The sequence below is a fragment of the Sus scrofa genome, chromosome 10 (genome assembly GCF_000003025.6).
Source record: "Sus scrofa isolate TJ Tabasco breed Duroc chromosome 10, Sscrofa11.1, whole genome shotgun sequence".
NCBI lineage: Eukaryota > Metazoa > Chordata > Mammalia > Artiodactyla > Suidae > Sus > Sus scrofa.
The window spans coordinates 32306082-32321393 of record NC_010452.4 but is presented as its reverse complement, the minus strand read 5'-3'; the positions used below and the strand labels follow the sequence as shown (position 1 = coordinate 32321393).

The 15312-nt window shown below is 46.4% G+C and overlaps 1 protein-coding gene and 1 pseudogene across 1 annotated transcript in view; one reads left to right on the top strand and one right to left on the bottom strand.

The window, feature by feature from the left end:
- The window catches only part of DNAI1 (dynein axonemal intermediate chain 1), an 80272-nt gene that overhangs the window by 34051 nt on the left and 30909 nt on the right, over positions 1 to 15312 (top strand). The window contains exons 2-8 of the mRNA XM_021064678.1: positions 661 to 693; positions 3109 to 3207; positions 3357 to 3437; positions 11692 to 11818; positions 12076 to 12185; positions 12684 to 12803; positions 13862 to 13921. Coding sequence (XP_020920337.1) covers positions 661 to 693; positions 3109 to 3207; positions 3357 to 3437; positions 11692 to 11818; positions 12076 to 12185; positions 12684 to 12803; positions 13862 to 13921 — 630 coding nt within the window. The remainder of the gene's footprint in view (positions 1 to 660; positions 694 to 3108; positions 3208 to 3356; positions 3438 to 11691; positions 11819 to 12075; positions 12186 to 12683; positions 12804 to 13861; positions 13922 to 15312) is intronic.
- On the bottom strand, positions 1982 to 3091 carry LOC110255733 (annotated as a pseudogene).

Here is a 15312-nt window from a genome sequence, read left to right as displayed (position 1 = left end):
CCTACACCACAGCTCACGGCAATGCCAGATCCTTAACCCACTGAGTGAGGAGGGATTTAACCTGAAACCTCATGGTTCCTAGTTGGGTTCGTTAACTACTGTGCCATGATGGGAACTCCATATCTTAAAAATCTTTGTTGAGGCATTCCCTTTATGGTTCAGCAGTTAACGAACCCAACTAGGATCCATGAGGATGCAGGATTGATCCCTGGCTTGTGAGCTGTCGTTTAGGTCACAGACATGGCTTGGATCCTTTGTTGCTGTGGCTGTGGCGTAGGCCAGCAACTGAAGTTCCAATTTGACCCCTAGCCTGGAAACTTCCATATGCCATGGGTAAGCCCTAAAAAGCAAAAAAAAAAAAAAAAAAAAAAAAAAAAAAAAAAAAAAACTTTGTTGAACTAGTTGCAAATTGGAAATGCCAGGTGCTAAATTCCCTGGTTGCTCTTCATGGATCAGTCCCCTTGATGCTGGAATGGGGCTGCCGCAGATGTAGGGTCCCCTTAGCTGGGCCATGCTGCCAGGGAGGACTCTTCATGAGACTTGGGGAAGCTCAATGTCCCTTGTCTCCGAGGTCCCTTGGCCAAAGCCTCCCTGTAGCAGTGTTTCTGATATCCCCTTAGAGATTCACTTATAACTTACCTTCTGTTTCTATTCTTTCAGAGCTTCACCATGGGAAGAGGAGCCAGGAAGAAAGTAAGTGCTGAGGCTGCCACAGTCTCCCAGCAAGAAGCTAATAGCATTCCTTCCATTGAAATATTAGCTCTGTGTGCTTAAAGAAAATTCAAATGAGCAAAAAGAACACTTAAATCACCCTTAAGCTCATCACCCCAGGAAACCTCTTAGTTAACATGTGAAGCTATATCCTCCCAGGTATTTCTATGCATATATGAAAATTACATGTATTTATTTTAAAATGGAATCACACTGTATGTTATTTTATAGTCTGCTTTTTACACAATATATTTAGAATACTTTCCATTGCCAGTAAATATACTTTCATAGCATCATTCAAAATTACTGCATAATATTTTACCATGTGTTCCTTAAGGCTGTTCTACAATTTTGTTCAACCATGCTCCCTTATTGGACAAATAAATATTTCCTCTTTCTCACTATTACGATCAATCCCCCAACAAATATTCATGCATTTAAATCTTTAGGCATATCCTTGATTCCTTCCTTCCTTCCTTCCGTCTGTCGGTCTGTCTATCTGTCTTTCTCTCTCACTCTTTCTTTCGGTGTTTCTAGGGCCACACCTGCAGCATATGGAAGTTCCCAGGCTAGGGGTCTAACTGAGCTGCAGCTGCCATCCTATACCACAGTAAACGCCAGATCCTTAACCCACTGAGCGGGGCCAGGGAGTAAACCTGCATCCTCATGGATCATAGTCAGGTTCCTTACCGCTGAGCCACTACAGGAACTCCTCCCTTGTTATTTCTTAATATAAATTCCTATACATAGAAATGTGGGTCAAAGAGTATAAACACTTATTAGGCTTTTCTTTTTTTTTTTTTTTTTGTCTTTTTTGTCTTATCTAGGGCTGCACCTGCAGCACATGGAGGTTCCCAGGCTAGGGGTCTAATTGGAGCTGTAGCTGCCGGCCTACACCAGAGCCACAGCAACGTGTGATCTGAGCTGCGTCTGCGAACTACACCACAGCTCATGGCAACGCCAGATCCTTAACCCACTGAGCGAGGCAAGGGATCAAACCTGCAACCTCATGGTTCCTAGGCGGATTTGTTAATCACTGAGCCACAACTGGAACGCCTAGGCTTTTGATAAATATTTCCAAATTGCTTTTTAGAAACGTCGCACTATTTTATGGGTGCCCATTTTCCCACAGCCTTGCCAGGACTAGATATTACCTTTGTTATCTTGGTTTGGTTTTAGTTTTCACTTTTTCTTTTTTTTTTTTTTTTTTTTTTGTACCCAAGGTATATTTATTGGGATGCCTTCCCATTCATCTTGATTCAGGGTGCTGTTAGTGCTGCTTCTGTCTGAAGGAACATCCTCTGTAAGGTTTGCTTTGCCTCCTGTGGGCTGGCAGAGGACAGTAGAGCAGCTGACACACAAAACCACTTGTGCATGTTGGCTTAAGATGGCCAACATCTTTGTAGCATCCTGGGCATTTCACATCCATGAAGTAGGAACTGGGGCTCTGCACCAGGCACTTCTTGTGTTTCCTCTTCTCTTTTGGAGAGGAATGAAGGAGATCCTTTGCTTGTTCTCATGGAGAGGACGTCACCACCCTTCACCAGTTTGTTTTGTTTTGTTTTGCTTTTTAGGCCCACCCCCACAGCATATGGAAGTTCCCAGGCTAGGGGTCGAATCAGAGCTACTGACCTATACCACAGCTCACAGCAATGCTGGATCCTTAACCCACTGAGCGAGGCCAGGGATGGAACCCACATCCTCATGGATCCTAGTCAGGTTCGTTAACCACTGAGGCACAAAGGGAACTCCCACCAGTTTTTTTAGCAGAAAAAAAATGGCATGGTTTTACTTTGTATATCTTTGATTGCTAGTGAGGGTGAACATTTTTTAGCATGTCACGGACCACTTTGGAAAAGTATTTAATTGTCTATCAGGGAAGGGGAAAGCTTCTAGTCTTGGATTTTTTTTTTTTTTTGCTCTCAGCCTTCGATGGGGCTATGAGGCTTAAAGTCACCAAGTACTGAGAGTACTGCTGTAGAGTAACCTGAGGGTGGCAAAGTAGAAGGTAAAATGTGATTTAGAGTTGAAGCAGCTTGAAGGACAGCTGCGTGTCCTTCCGCAGCTGGTCCTGGCTATTAGCTTCCAGGCTGTATGGGAAGCAGTAAGGAGGAGCCAGTTCTTCTGGTTCCCCCGCGATGGAAAGTCCCACCACAATGCTGTGACTAAGGCCGGACCCCCAGGGTGGAGGTAGCCGTGATCTTCCAAGCAATGAGAACTCCGGCCTGAGCAGTTTGGACTCATCCATGAGTGGTCTGCTGTACATGCTGTGTTTTCTGTTTTCGGGGCAGAGCTTGGCTTCTGGGAGGATTTGTGAGTGGAAGGGCTTCCTGCAGTGCTGCTTGCCTGTCTCAGAAGATCAGGCACTGTCGATTCTCATGTGAGGTTTTCATCCAGGATGAAGATTCAGGGACCGATGTAGGGGAAGGGACAGATGAATGGGCCCAGTCCAAAGCCACAGTTAGACCCCCTGACCAGCTGGATTTGACTGATGCGGTAAGTAAGCAGCCACCCTACTCTGGCTTCTTCTTTAGAGATGTGTCCTGCACAGGAGCTGGGTGTGAGATGTCTGCTGACGGCCCGGGGGATCCTCCGAGGGGGCAGGGCCCTCTGCATTTGACCCTCTTGGTATTTCTCTCCCTTAGGAGCTAAAGGAGGAGTTCACCCGGATTCTGACAGCCAACAATCCACACGCACCCCAGAACATTGTCAGGTACAGCTTCAAAGTAAGTCATCTCCTCTGGGGTTGGACCCTCTAGGTGCTCCTTGACTTGCTTGTTGCCTCTCTGCTATTAAAGAGCTCACCTTTAGGAGTTCCCGTCATGGCACAGTGGTTAACGAATCCAACTAGGAACCATGAGGTTGTGGGTTCGATCCCTTGCTCAGTGGATTAAGGATCCAGCGTTGCTGTGAGCTGTGGTGTAGGTTGCAGACGTGGCTCGGATCCTGAGTTGCTATGGCTCTGGCGTAGGCCAGCGGCTATAGCTCCAATTGGACCCCTATCCTGGGAACCTCCATATGCCGCGGGAGTGGCCCTAGAAAAGGCAAAAAGACAAAAAATTTTTAAAAATAAATAAAGAGCTCAACTTTAAACTGAGGTCTCTGGAAGTTCCCATTGTGGCTCAGTGGGTTAAGAACCCGACTAGTATCCATGAGGATGCAGGTTCAATCCCTGGCCTCACTCAGTGGGTTAAGGATCCAGCCTTGCTGTGGCCGTGGTGTAGGCCAGCAGCTGCAGCTCCAATTTGACCCCTAGCCCATAACTTTCATAGGCCGAGGGTGCACTGTAACAAGAAAAAAAACCTGAGGTCTTCAGTGGGAACCCTGAGACTGTACATGGAGTTTTCCAGAAGTTTCTGAGATTTCTTTATGGCTCTCCCTTCAGCCTTTGCTAACTGCATTGTCTTAAGTACCCTGCTGGGCCATTCTGTTCAGGAATCCCGAAGTGAATCATTTGGTTAGAAAAATACTTTTTCCAATGCACACAACGTGTTTGTCACTAGAGTCAACTGCTGGGTCTCCAGGGGCTGGGGGGGGTGTTCCTCCAGCCAGACACCTGGTGGAGGAGAGGCTCCCTTCTGGACAATGAGCTGGCCTGTCCCTCCCGCTGGCAAAGGCCCCCGCAGGCTCAACACAGCCAGGCGGGCAGCCAGCTCCATCAGGGCCTGCCTTTGGTACACGTTGTCTGGGCACCGTCTCACTTGGGAGGCACATATGTGGCACGTCTTTAATGGGGAGAACACTGTTTTCAGCCACACCAAGGTCAGCTCCTGTGAGAACTGACTGAAGAAAATGTGCGAATATGATTTGAGCTGAAGTGGAAGTGATCAATGTGTTTTTTATTTCATTATTTGAAGATCTGTTTATTCCATGCTCACTGTGTGCCAGTGTCTCATTCTATATTAGAATTTTACATAGGGTATCTCATCTAATCCTCAGGTTTCTAAAACAGAAACTATTTTTATCTTCATTTTATCAAAACCAAGGATAAATTAGATGAAACAAGTGACAAAATCACACAGCCAGGCTTCAAAGCAAAATTTGGACTGGTTTGCGTTGAAAGCAACATTATACTGATTCTTTTAAAAAATGTACACACAACACACACACACAAACACACACACTTTCGAATATATGATAGAAATCTAGAAACCCTGGTACAAATTTCAAAAGATTCAAAAGAACAATGAAAATACAATGAAAATTAAACCTCCCTCTTCTGACCCTCTCCTTGCGGACAATCACTATTAGCAATTTCTCTCTGGCATGTGGAAGTTCCTAGGTCAGGAATCAAACCTGTGCCACAGCCATGACCTGAGCCTCGACAATGACAATGCTAGATATCTAACCTGCTAGGCCACCAGGGAACTCCTCTTTCTCTTTTTTAAAAACAGTTTTATTGAGAGATAATTTACATACCATAGAATCACCCTATTTAAAGTGTACAATTCAGTTGCTTTTAGCATGTTCACAGATTATGTAACTATCACCACAATCAATTTTAGACCACTTTCATTTCCCCCAAAAGAAACCCCATACCTCTTAGCTGTCACTCCCTGTCCTACTTTTTTTTTTTCTTTTTTTTTTTTTTTTTGCTTTATGAGGCTGCACTTGTGGCATATGGAAGTTCCCAGGCTAGGGGATCCGAGCCATGTCTGCAACCCACACCACAGCTGGATCCTTAACCCCCTGAACAAGACCAGGATCGAACCTGCATCCTCATGGATACTAATCAGATTCGTTTCCACTGCACCACAATGGGACCTCCCAGGGTCCTCTATTCTTTCCAGCCTTAGGCAACTATGAATCCATTTTCCATCTCCATAGATTTGCCTGTTCTGGACATTTCATATAAAAGGAATCAAACAATATGCCATCCTTTGTGACTGGCTTCTTTCATTTAGCATGCTGTTTTCAAGCTTCTTCCATGTTGTAATATGTATCAGTACTTCACTTTTTATTGCCACATAAAAGTTGTATGAACGTACCATATTGCACTTATTCATTCATCAGTTATGGACATTTGGATTGTTTCTGCTTCTTGGCTATTATGAATAATGCTGCTGTGAACATTTATGTACCAATTTTTGTGAACTGCTTTTTGGACACACTGTTTCTTATTTTGGATTGAGTAGGCAGCCCCCTCCACAAAGAGGTTGGAACAAATCCAGATGTATTTCTTGAGAGCTTCCGTTCTGGAGTTGCACTGATGTCATTCCTTGGGCAGCCCGTAAAGGGGGAGAGGGCGCTGCCTTGTCCCCCTGAACTTATGCTGGAGTGGGATGCACTGAGCTCTATGGGCTCCTGTTCTGACATCTGAAAGAAGGTCTCTCTAGGACTCAGTGTCCCGGCCATGGGAGGCATGTCATGGGCAGAGGGTTGGTGCCAGTGCACCTCCCTTGCCCTCTGGGTAGCCCAGTTATTAGAAAAAAATTCCTGTGAGTCAGCTGAAGGCTGGGTAGCTATAGACCACACCCTCCCAGGCAGGCTCACCTTATCCAAGCTTCTAACGCTGCCCAGGCCCGCCTGGCATCCTCCTGCAGAGCTGGTCTCCATTTTGTTGGTCCTTTACTGAGATCCAAGAGCTTTTGGTCTCCAAAATTTCCTTGAAGTGCTGAACTGAAGAGGCAGATGGTTCAGATCTAGGCATGCCTCACCTCCTTTCGCAGAAGCAATGGGATTTGAATTCCATCCCTAAACTGAAGAGGAAGGTCCTAGTCAATCCTGAGGACAGGATGAAGATGAAATATTTCTCTCTCTCTCTCTTTTTTTTTTTTTTTTTTGCTTTTTAGGGCCACACCCTCAGCATATGGAATTTCAGGCTAATGGCAGCAATAGTTGCCGGCCTGCACCACAGTCTCAGCAATGTGGGATCCCAAGCCGTGTCTGTGACCTACACCCTACACCACAGCTCACAGCAACAATGGATCCTTAACCCACTGAGCGAGGCCAGGGATTGAACCCGCATCCTCATGGATACTAGACTTATTTGTTTCTGCTGTACCACAACGGGAACTCCAAAAATGAAATCTCAAATGACAACTATAGGGATAATTTATTCCCATGGGACTCTCCATTGTCATAATAATAGTTACTATTTCATTTTTATTTTATTTTTTGCTTTTTTTTTAAAGAAAAAAAGCACCTACGGCACATGGAAGTTCTTAGGCTAGCAGTAGAATCAGAGCTACAGCTGCTGACCTATGCCACAGCCACAGCAACGTGGGATCCAAGCCACGTCTGAGACCTACACCACAGCTCGCCAGATCCTTAACCCACTGAGCAAGGCCAGGGATCGAACCCGCCTCCTCATGGATATTAGTTGGATTTGTTAACTGCTGAGCCACAGTGGGAACTCCTCTTTCATTATTTTCAATACTTAAAACTGTTCTGCAAATTAGATATTATTATCTTCATTTTGCAGGTGAAGAGCTTAAGGATTATCGTGGTTAAGCCCCAGATCATGCAAGTAATGGGGGCAGAATCAAGAGTTGAATCCAATTCTGCCCACATCCACAGACCATGCTCTAAACCACTGCACTATCCCTTCTCCTCATTCATCTGAGTTACTTAGAGAGGAAGAGCTTTGTGATGACTTTTTAAGGCCGGGTGTCCCAACTATGTGTGCAAAACCAGTCATTCTTGCAGTCCTCCAGGGACAGCTGTGTCTGGTACATTTGGGGCCATGGGTGTGCCAGACAAATGTAATCATTTTCTCGATGACTTGTAAAAGTATTGGAAAGAACTGTTTTTAAGAAAGGAAGGGACGGGAGTTCCCACTGTGGCCCAGTAGAAATGAATTCACCTAGCATCTGTGAGGATATGGGTCCAATCCCGGCCTCGCTCAGTGGGTTAAGGATCCGGCATTGCCATGAGCTGTGGTTTAGGTCGCAGACGTGGCTGGGATCTGGTGTTGCTGTGGCTGTGGTGTAGGCCAGCAGCTGCAGCTCTCATTTGACTGCTAGACTGGGGAACTTCCATATGCCGACGATGCAGTCCTAAAAAGGCAAAAAAAAAAAAAAAAGAAAGGGACCCCTGGTCTCAAAGTCAACTTTGGGATTAGGATGCTGATCAATGAGGGGGGCGGCCTAGAGGAACAGGCTATAGGCTCTGTGAAAACAGGGCTCATGTCTGCTTTTGCTAAGCTTTATAGCTCCTAAACCTAGGAAGTACTTGGCTCATTGTGTCTATGCAAAAATGACTTGTTAAAGAAGGAATGAACAAGGGTGCCTGGCCCTTAATACTAGCCCCACTTCTCATTTGCTATGTGACCTGACAAGCACCAAACGCAAACCTTTTCTAGATTTCTGTGATCCTCTTGTATGGAACAGGGGAATTGGGAACTTGGTGTCTCTGAAGATCTATTCAGCCCAAGCATCCACTCAACAGAGTGGAGAAAAGGCCAGGCCAGGTGTGTGTGGTGCCTGTATGTGACCTCTCTGAGGTGGCCACACAGGAGCCCTTAGCATGGATGTAGGGGCCAGTGGCAGGTAAATCCAGAGCTGCTCAGAGGTGGAAGTAGGTATTTTATTTTATTTTGTTTATTTCTTTATTTATATTTTTAGGGTCACACCTGCAGCATATGGAGGTTCCCAGGCTAGGGGTCAAATCGGAGTTATAGCTGCTGGCCTATACCACAGCCGCAGCAACGTGGGATCTGAGCCAAGTCTTTGACCTACACCACAGATCACAGCAACGCCAGATCCTTAATCCACTGAGCAAGGCCAGGGATTGAACCTTCATCCTCATGGATACTAGTCTGGTTTGTTAACTGCTGAGCCACAAGGGGGAACTCCTGGAAAAACGTGTTTTAAAATATGTCTTTAACAGCTACATGTAAAATAATGAAATTAAAACACCCCTCCACACCATATACAAAATAAACTCACAATCTATTAAGGACCTAAATGTATGACTAGAAACTATGAAACTCCTAGAGGAAAACACAGACAGAACACTCTGACATAAATCATACCAGTATTTTGGGGGGAGGGCTGTCTCTCTTATAAAGCAAAGGAAATAAAAGCAAAAATAAACACGAGACTTAATTAAACTTAAAAGCTTTTGCACAACAAAGGAAACCATCCACAAAATGAAAAGACAACATACTGAATGGCAGAAAATATTTGCAAGTAATATGACTGAAATGGGAGTTAATATCCAAAATATATAAACAGCTCTTACAGTTCAACATCAAAAACCCCAAACAACCAGATTAAAAATGGGCAGAAAAACTTTCCTTGAAAAAGATGCATGCACCCGTATGTTCATTGCAGCACTATTCACAATAGCCAAGACAAGGAAACAACCTAAATGTCCATCAACAGATGAATGGTTTAAGACGATGTGGTATTTGGAGTTCCTGTTGTGGCATAGTGGTTAACAAATCTGATTAGGAACCATGAGGTTGCAGGTTTGATCCCTGGCCTTGCTCAGTGGGTTAAGGATCTGGCGTTGGCGTGAGCTGTGGTGTAGGTCACAGACGTGGCTGGGATCCCGTGTTGCTGTGGCTCTGGCATAGGCTGGCAGCTACAGCTCCAATTGGACCACTAGCCTGGGAACCTCCATATGCCATGGGAGCGGCCCTAGAAAAGACAAAAAAAAAAAAAAAAAAAAAAAAAAAGAAGAAGATATATATATGCACAATGGAATACTACTCAGACATAAAAAAGAACAAAATAATGCCAGCAATATGGATAGAACTAGAGACTCCCCTACTAAGTGAAGTAAGTCAGAAAGAGAAAGACAAATATCATATGATATTGTTTATATCTGGAATCTGGTCTAATATATGGCACAAATAAATCTTTCCACAGAAAAGAAACTCATGGATTTGGAGAATAGACTTGTGGTTGCCAAGGGGGAGGGGGAGGGAGCAGGATAGACTGGGAATCTGGGGTTAATGCATGCAAACTATTGCCTTTGGAATGGATAAGCACTGAGATGCTGCTGTATAGCACAGAGAACTATATCTAGTCACTTGTGATGGAGCATGATGGAGGATAATATGAGAAAAAGAGTGTATTATATATGTATATGTGACTGGTCACTTTGCTGTACAGTAGAAATTGACAGAACACTGTAAACCAACTACAATGGAAGAAATAAAAATCATTATTAAAAAATGGGCAGTAGACCTAAATAGACATTTTTCCAAAGAGGACCCATAGATACTAACAGACATATGAAAAGATGCTTGGAGTTCCTGTTGTGGCACAGTGGTTAGTTAACACATCCGACTAGGAACCATGAGGTTGCAGGTTCGACCCCTGGCCTCGCTCAGTGGGTTAAGGATCCGGCGTTGCCACGAGCTGTGGTATAGGTCGCAGACTCGGCTCAGATCGCATTGCCGTGGTTGTGGTGTAGGCTGGTGGCTACGGCTCCAATTGGACCCCTAGCCTGGGAACCTCCATATACCACGGGAGCAGCCCTAGAAAAGGCAAAAAAAGACAAAAAAAAAAAAAAGAGAGAGAAAAGAGAAAAGAAAAGATGCTCAACATGGCTAATCATCAGGGAAATGCAAATCAAAACCACAATGAGCTATCACCTCTCGCCTGTCAGAAAGGCTATCATCAAAAAGACTACAGACAGCAAATGTTGGTGAGGACTGGAGAAAAGAGAACCCTCGTACACTGTTGGCGGGAATGTAAATTGATGCAGACACTGTGGAAAACATTATGGAGGTTTCTCAAAAACTGAAAACTAGAACTACCATATGACCCAGGAATTCTACTCCTGGGTATATATCTGGAAAAGACAAAAACATTAAATCAAAAAGACATCCGCACCCCAATGTTCACAGCAGCACTATTTACAGCAGCCAAGATATGGAAGGAAACTATATGTCCAACAGATGAATGGCTAAAGATGCAGTGTATGTGAGTGTGTGTATGTGTACAGACACTCACACACAGTGGAATACTATTCAACCATAAAAATGAAATTTTGCTCTTCACAACAACATGGATGGACTTGGGGTATTATGCTAAGTTAAATAAGTTAGACAAAGAAAGACATTTTATGATATCACGTGTATGGAATCCAAAAAATATAGCAAACTAGGGAGTTTACTGGTGGTCTAGTGGCTAGGACTCGGCACTTTCACCACTGTGGCTTGGGTTCAATCCCTGACTGGGAACTGAGATCCCATATAAAGCCACTGCCTGCTGTGACCATATATATATATCAAACTAGTGAACATTAAAAGAAAAGCAGACTCACAGATACAGAGAACAAACTAGTGGTTCCCAGTAGGGAGAGGGAAGGAGGAAGGGCAATAAAGGGGTAGGGGATTAAGAGGTACAAATGATTGCGTATAAAATAATTTACAAGGATATATTATACAACACGGTGAATATAGCCAATATTTTATAATAACTATAATTGGAATATAACTTTTAAAATTGGTAATCTCTGTATTAAACACCTGTAACTTATCTAATATGGTATATCATATATACTGCAATAAAATTAATTAATTTATTTTGTCTTTTTAGGGCCGCACCCACAACATATAGAGGTTCCCAGGCTAGGGGTCAAATCAGAGCTACAACTGCTGGCCTGCACCACAGCCACAGATCTGGGTCAGATCTGAGCCACTTCTGCGACCTACACCACAGCTCACGGCAATGCCGGATCCTTAACCCACTGACCGAGGATCAAACCCGCATCCTCGTGGATACTAATCAGGTTTGTAACCCACTGAGCCACAAAGGGAACTCCAATACTTCAATAAAATTTAAAAAGCAGAGCCAAGCCCCCAAAAATGTCTTAATGAGAAGTTAAAAAACCAACAACTTCATTTGCTTCCTCTTCTTTAAACTAGAATGCAGTGAAAACATCAGGCTAACTAAGGATTTCCTAAATTAGAACTCTGTTAACAGAAGGACTATATTAGGCCTTTAGTGTGAAGGCAGATTATATGCTGAACCCTGCCCTGTGGGGGCCCCCCTCGTCTGACTCAGCCCCCTTGTTTCCTAGGAAGGCACGTATAAGCTAATTGGCTTTGTGGACCAACTGGCAGTTCACTTCAGCCAGGTCGGGAACCTGATCCCCAAGGACTCGGATGAAGGCCGGCGACAGCACTACCGTGATGAGTTAGCAGCAGGTGAGCCTCTAGGCCAGCCTGAGCCTGCAGCCCAGAGCCTGGTCCCCTTTCTCTGGTCCCTCCAGGAAGTAGATGGCTGAGCCCAGAACTTTGCAGAGCCTCTACTTACCTAAAGTCTAACAGCTGTCCCGTGTAGGTCTGGAAACTAACCCATGAGGCTCAGGCCAACAAGAACCCTGAGGCAGGCGAGGTCCAAGGCCCTGCCAGGGAGGGGGCAGTGGGCTGGACGTCGGGCTCAGCAGCAGTATCCTATCAAGGTTCTCAGGAGTCCGTCAAGGTGGTGATTTCAGAAACGGAAATCCTTGAAGAAGAAGAAGAGCCCAAGGAAGCCGAAGCTGGGAGTCAGACAGATGTGCCTACTGCTGAGGTTCAGTATAAAATTGCTCTCCACCTCCAGGCTTCAGGGGTGACCCACTGGGGTGGGAGCTGAAGGTGAGAAGAGGCTACTGGAGTTCCTGTTGTGGCTCAGTGGGTTTCGAACCCTACTAGTATCCATGAGGTTGCAGGTTCGATCCCTGGCCTCGCTCAGTGAATTAAAGGATCCGGCATTGCCATGAGCTGTGGTGTAGGTTGCAGATAAGGCTCAGATCTGGTGTTGCCGAGGCCAGCAGCTGCAGCTCCAATTTGACCCCTAGCCTGCAAATGTCCATAGGCTGCAGGTGCAGCCCTAAAAAGCAAAAAAAAAAAAAAAAAAAAAAAAAAAAAAAAAGAGGCTACAAGGTGCCAACACCTCTGACATCATCACTCTCTCCCCACTTCGGTCCCATCCCAGGACACAACTCCTCCCCACTCCCAATTCCGCAACACCTTCTCACAGCTGAGTCCTGGGCCTGTGGGTCCTTTCTTTCTTTTTCTTTTTCCCCAGGCATCTGAGAAAGTGGCTGAAGAAGAACTGATAACTCCTAAGCAGCCCAAGGAGCGAAAGCTCACCAACAAGTTCAACTTCAGTGAGAGGGCGTCACAGACCTTCAACAACCCCCTCCGGGTAGAGCACCGCCCCCCAGTCCTTTGCCTCTCAGCTCTGTGCTTAGTGAGGTGGGGGGAGCAGGCCTGACCCCAGCCCCTACAGCCCTCAGCTTGGCAGGGTGACAGAGACAGAGCAGAAGAAACAGTTTTTTCTCTCCATGGAGAGCTGGGAGCTCATGTTCAGGTCCCTGGACTGAGCGACTGGATCTTCAGTTGGCCTTGAAGAGGAGGCAGGGATCTGGGGACGGGAGGGGAGGCCAGCAAGTGCCAGGGAGGCAGGACTCGGAGCCGGTCTGGCCGAAGTGGATGGTCTCTGTGACGGCCTAGCTAGTAGTGTCCTCACTCCTCGGTGTGGAGGACCCCGAGCACCGGGCTGACAGAACCTCTCAGGGTTTCAGGTGAGAGACTAGCGTGTGAACGGCAACACTCTACAGAAGTCAGTCTGTGAATGGAGTGCAGACGTCCACACAGTGGGCTTTCGGTAGCTCCTAATCCCCCTCTGCAGTCCCTGTGCTGACATCCAGGAACCTGGGGGATACATGATGGAGAGGGGTGCGATCCATCTCGACCCCTAGCCTGCAAACTTCGATAGGCTGCAGGTGCAGCCCTGAAAAGCAAAAAAAAAAAAAAAAAAAAAAAGAGAGAGAGAGAGAGAGAGAGGCTACAGGTGCAACACCTCAGAGACCCCACTACTGGGGGGAAACCTTCTCAAGGTGAGGAATGTTAGCCCAAGGGCCTGCCAGAGGTTGACCTCCGGTCCCACATCTGGAGGCTGGCCAAGGCCTGACCTCTTGCCGATCTGTCCATCCCCCACTTGGAGTTCCTCCTGGTCGAAACTGGCAGAGTCAGGCTATGCTGCCCCAACTTTCTAGCTCAGGCTTCTTCTGAAGGAGGCTTGGATGGGGAGGTTAGGCTTTCTCTGCATCGTTTTCTCCTTTACCCAGGCCTTTACTTCTCTAGCGCTGTGTCCCACCCTCCCCTCTGCTCCAACCAACATGCTTCACCAGTGGACATACTACTGGGTGAAATGAGAAGGAAGTGAGAGCTTTCTCTGCGTCACTTGTTATTTTTCTCTAGGACCGAGAATGCCAGATGGAGCCTCCTCCCAGGACAAACTTTTCAGCCACAGCCAATCAGGTGAGACCCTGGGCCAGTCTAGAAGCCATCACTCCTCGCCCTGTATCGTAGTCTTGCTCCCTTGGCAACAAGGGAGACAGGTGTGGTCAGAGTCCCCTGGAAGTCTGCCCTTCTCATCCACCCACCTCCCTGCTCCCTGTGCTGGCTCTGAACACCAGGCACATGAGACAGTGGGTCCCCCCCCCCCCAGTGAGCTCTGAATCTGCCCAAAGCAAGACTGTCCACAGGCAAAACAGGTATGGCTTCTGGAAGTTTCTCCAAGACTGGGGAGAAGATTCATCCCCCTGGACTCTCTGCAGCCTGTGGTACCTCGTGGCTGACTCTGAAGCATTAGCACTCTGACCCTGCCCTTCCAGAGCCTTCAGTACTCCTGCATACCCACCTTCCCCATCTGTGTCTACTGGAGAGCCATGCTGATTTGGGCAGGATAGGGTGCCAGGTGACCTGAGCTCAGGCCCCACTCTGCTGTTCTCAGTGTTAGATCCTAGGCAAAACATGTCGCCCTAATGCCTCAGTTTCTTTCTCTGTCAAATGAAGATGACAAGCAGCACCCCCAACCAGGGTTGTTGGAGGGCTCTAAATGAGATGACGCACACTGAAGTACTGTGTAGTGTGGAGAACTGACCCATGGATGAATTAGGGAATGTAAGGTGTGCCTATCTGGCCTCCAGGTGGCAGTGAGTGACTGCTCAGCTCCGGGGAGCACACGGTGTGATCTGGGGTATCTGCCCAGTCCCAGAGCTGCTTCCTCTGCTGCTATCCTTGGGCTTCTCTCCCTGTCAGATCCCCTTAGCAGGGGTTCCTTTACTTTTTGTTTACCTTTTCATGCTGAGAAGGTATCATCAGAGTGGTAGACAGCCAGCTTGAGCCATAATGTTTATTCCATCTCACTAGGGGAAGTTGGTTTTAAAATTTCCTAGTTCAAAAAAAAAAAAAAGTTTCCACTGTGACACAGTGGGTTAAGAATCTGACTGCAATGGCTAAGGTCACTGTGGAGGCACAGGCTCAATCCCCGGCCTGGCACAGTGAGTTAAAGGAGCCAGCATTGCTGCAGGTGCATCATAGGTCGCTGCTCTGGCTCAGATTTGAACCCTGGCCTGAAAGCTTCCATATGCTGCAGGTGTGGCCATAAAAATAAATAAATAAATAAAATTTCCTAGTTCAGAGTCTCATAAATCACCAATAAAAATCTGAGCTGGCTGATCTTTGCCCATTTGTTCTGCCTGGTGGAGGTGAATGATACCAATATCCAGCTGACGGCTGAGCCCCTGGGTTGCAGGGTGGAAAGGCCAGCCCAGGGGGTTCCCTGAGAGCCCCTCCTTCCTGTCTTGGAGCTGACAGCTAGCAAGGAGACAGACACCGAATGCATAATTACAGAGGGCCAAGTAGAG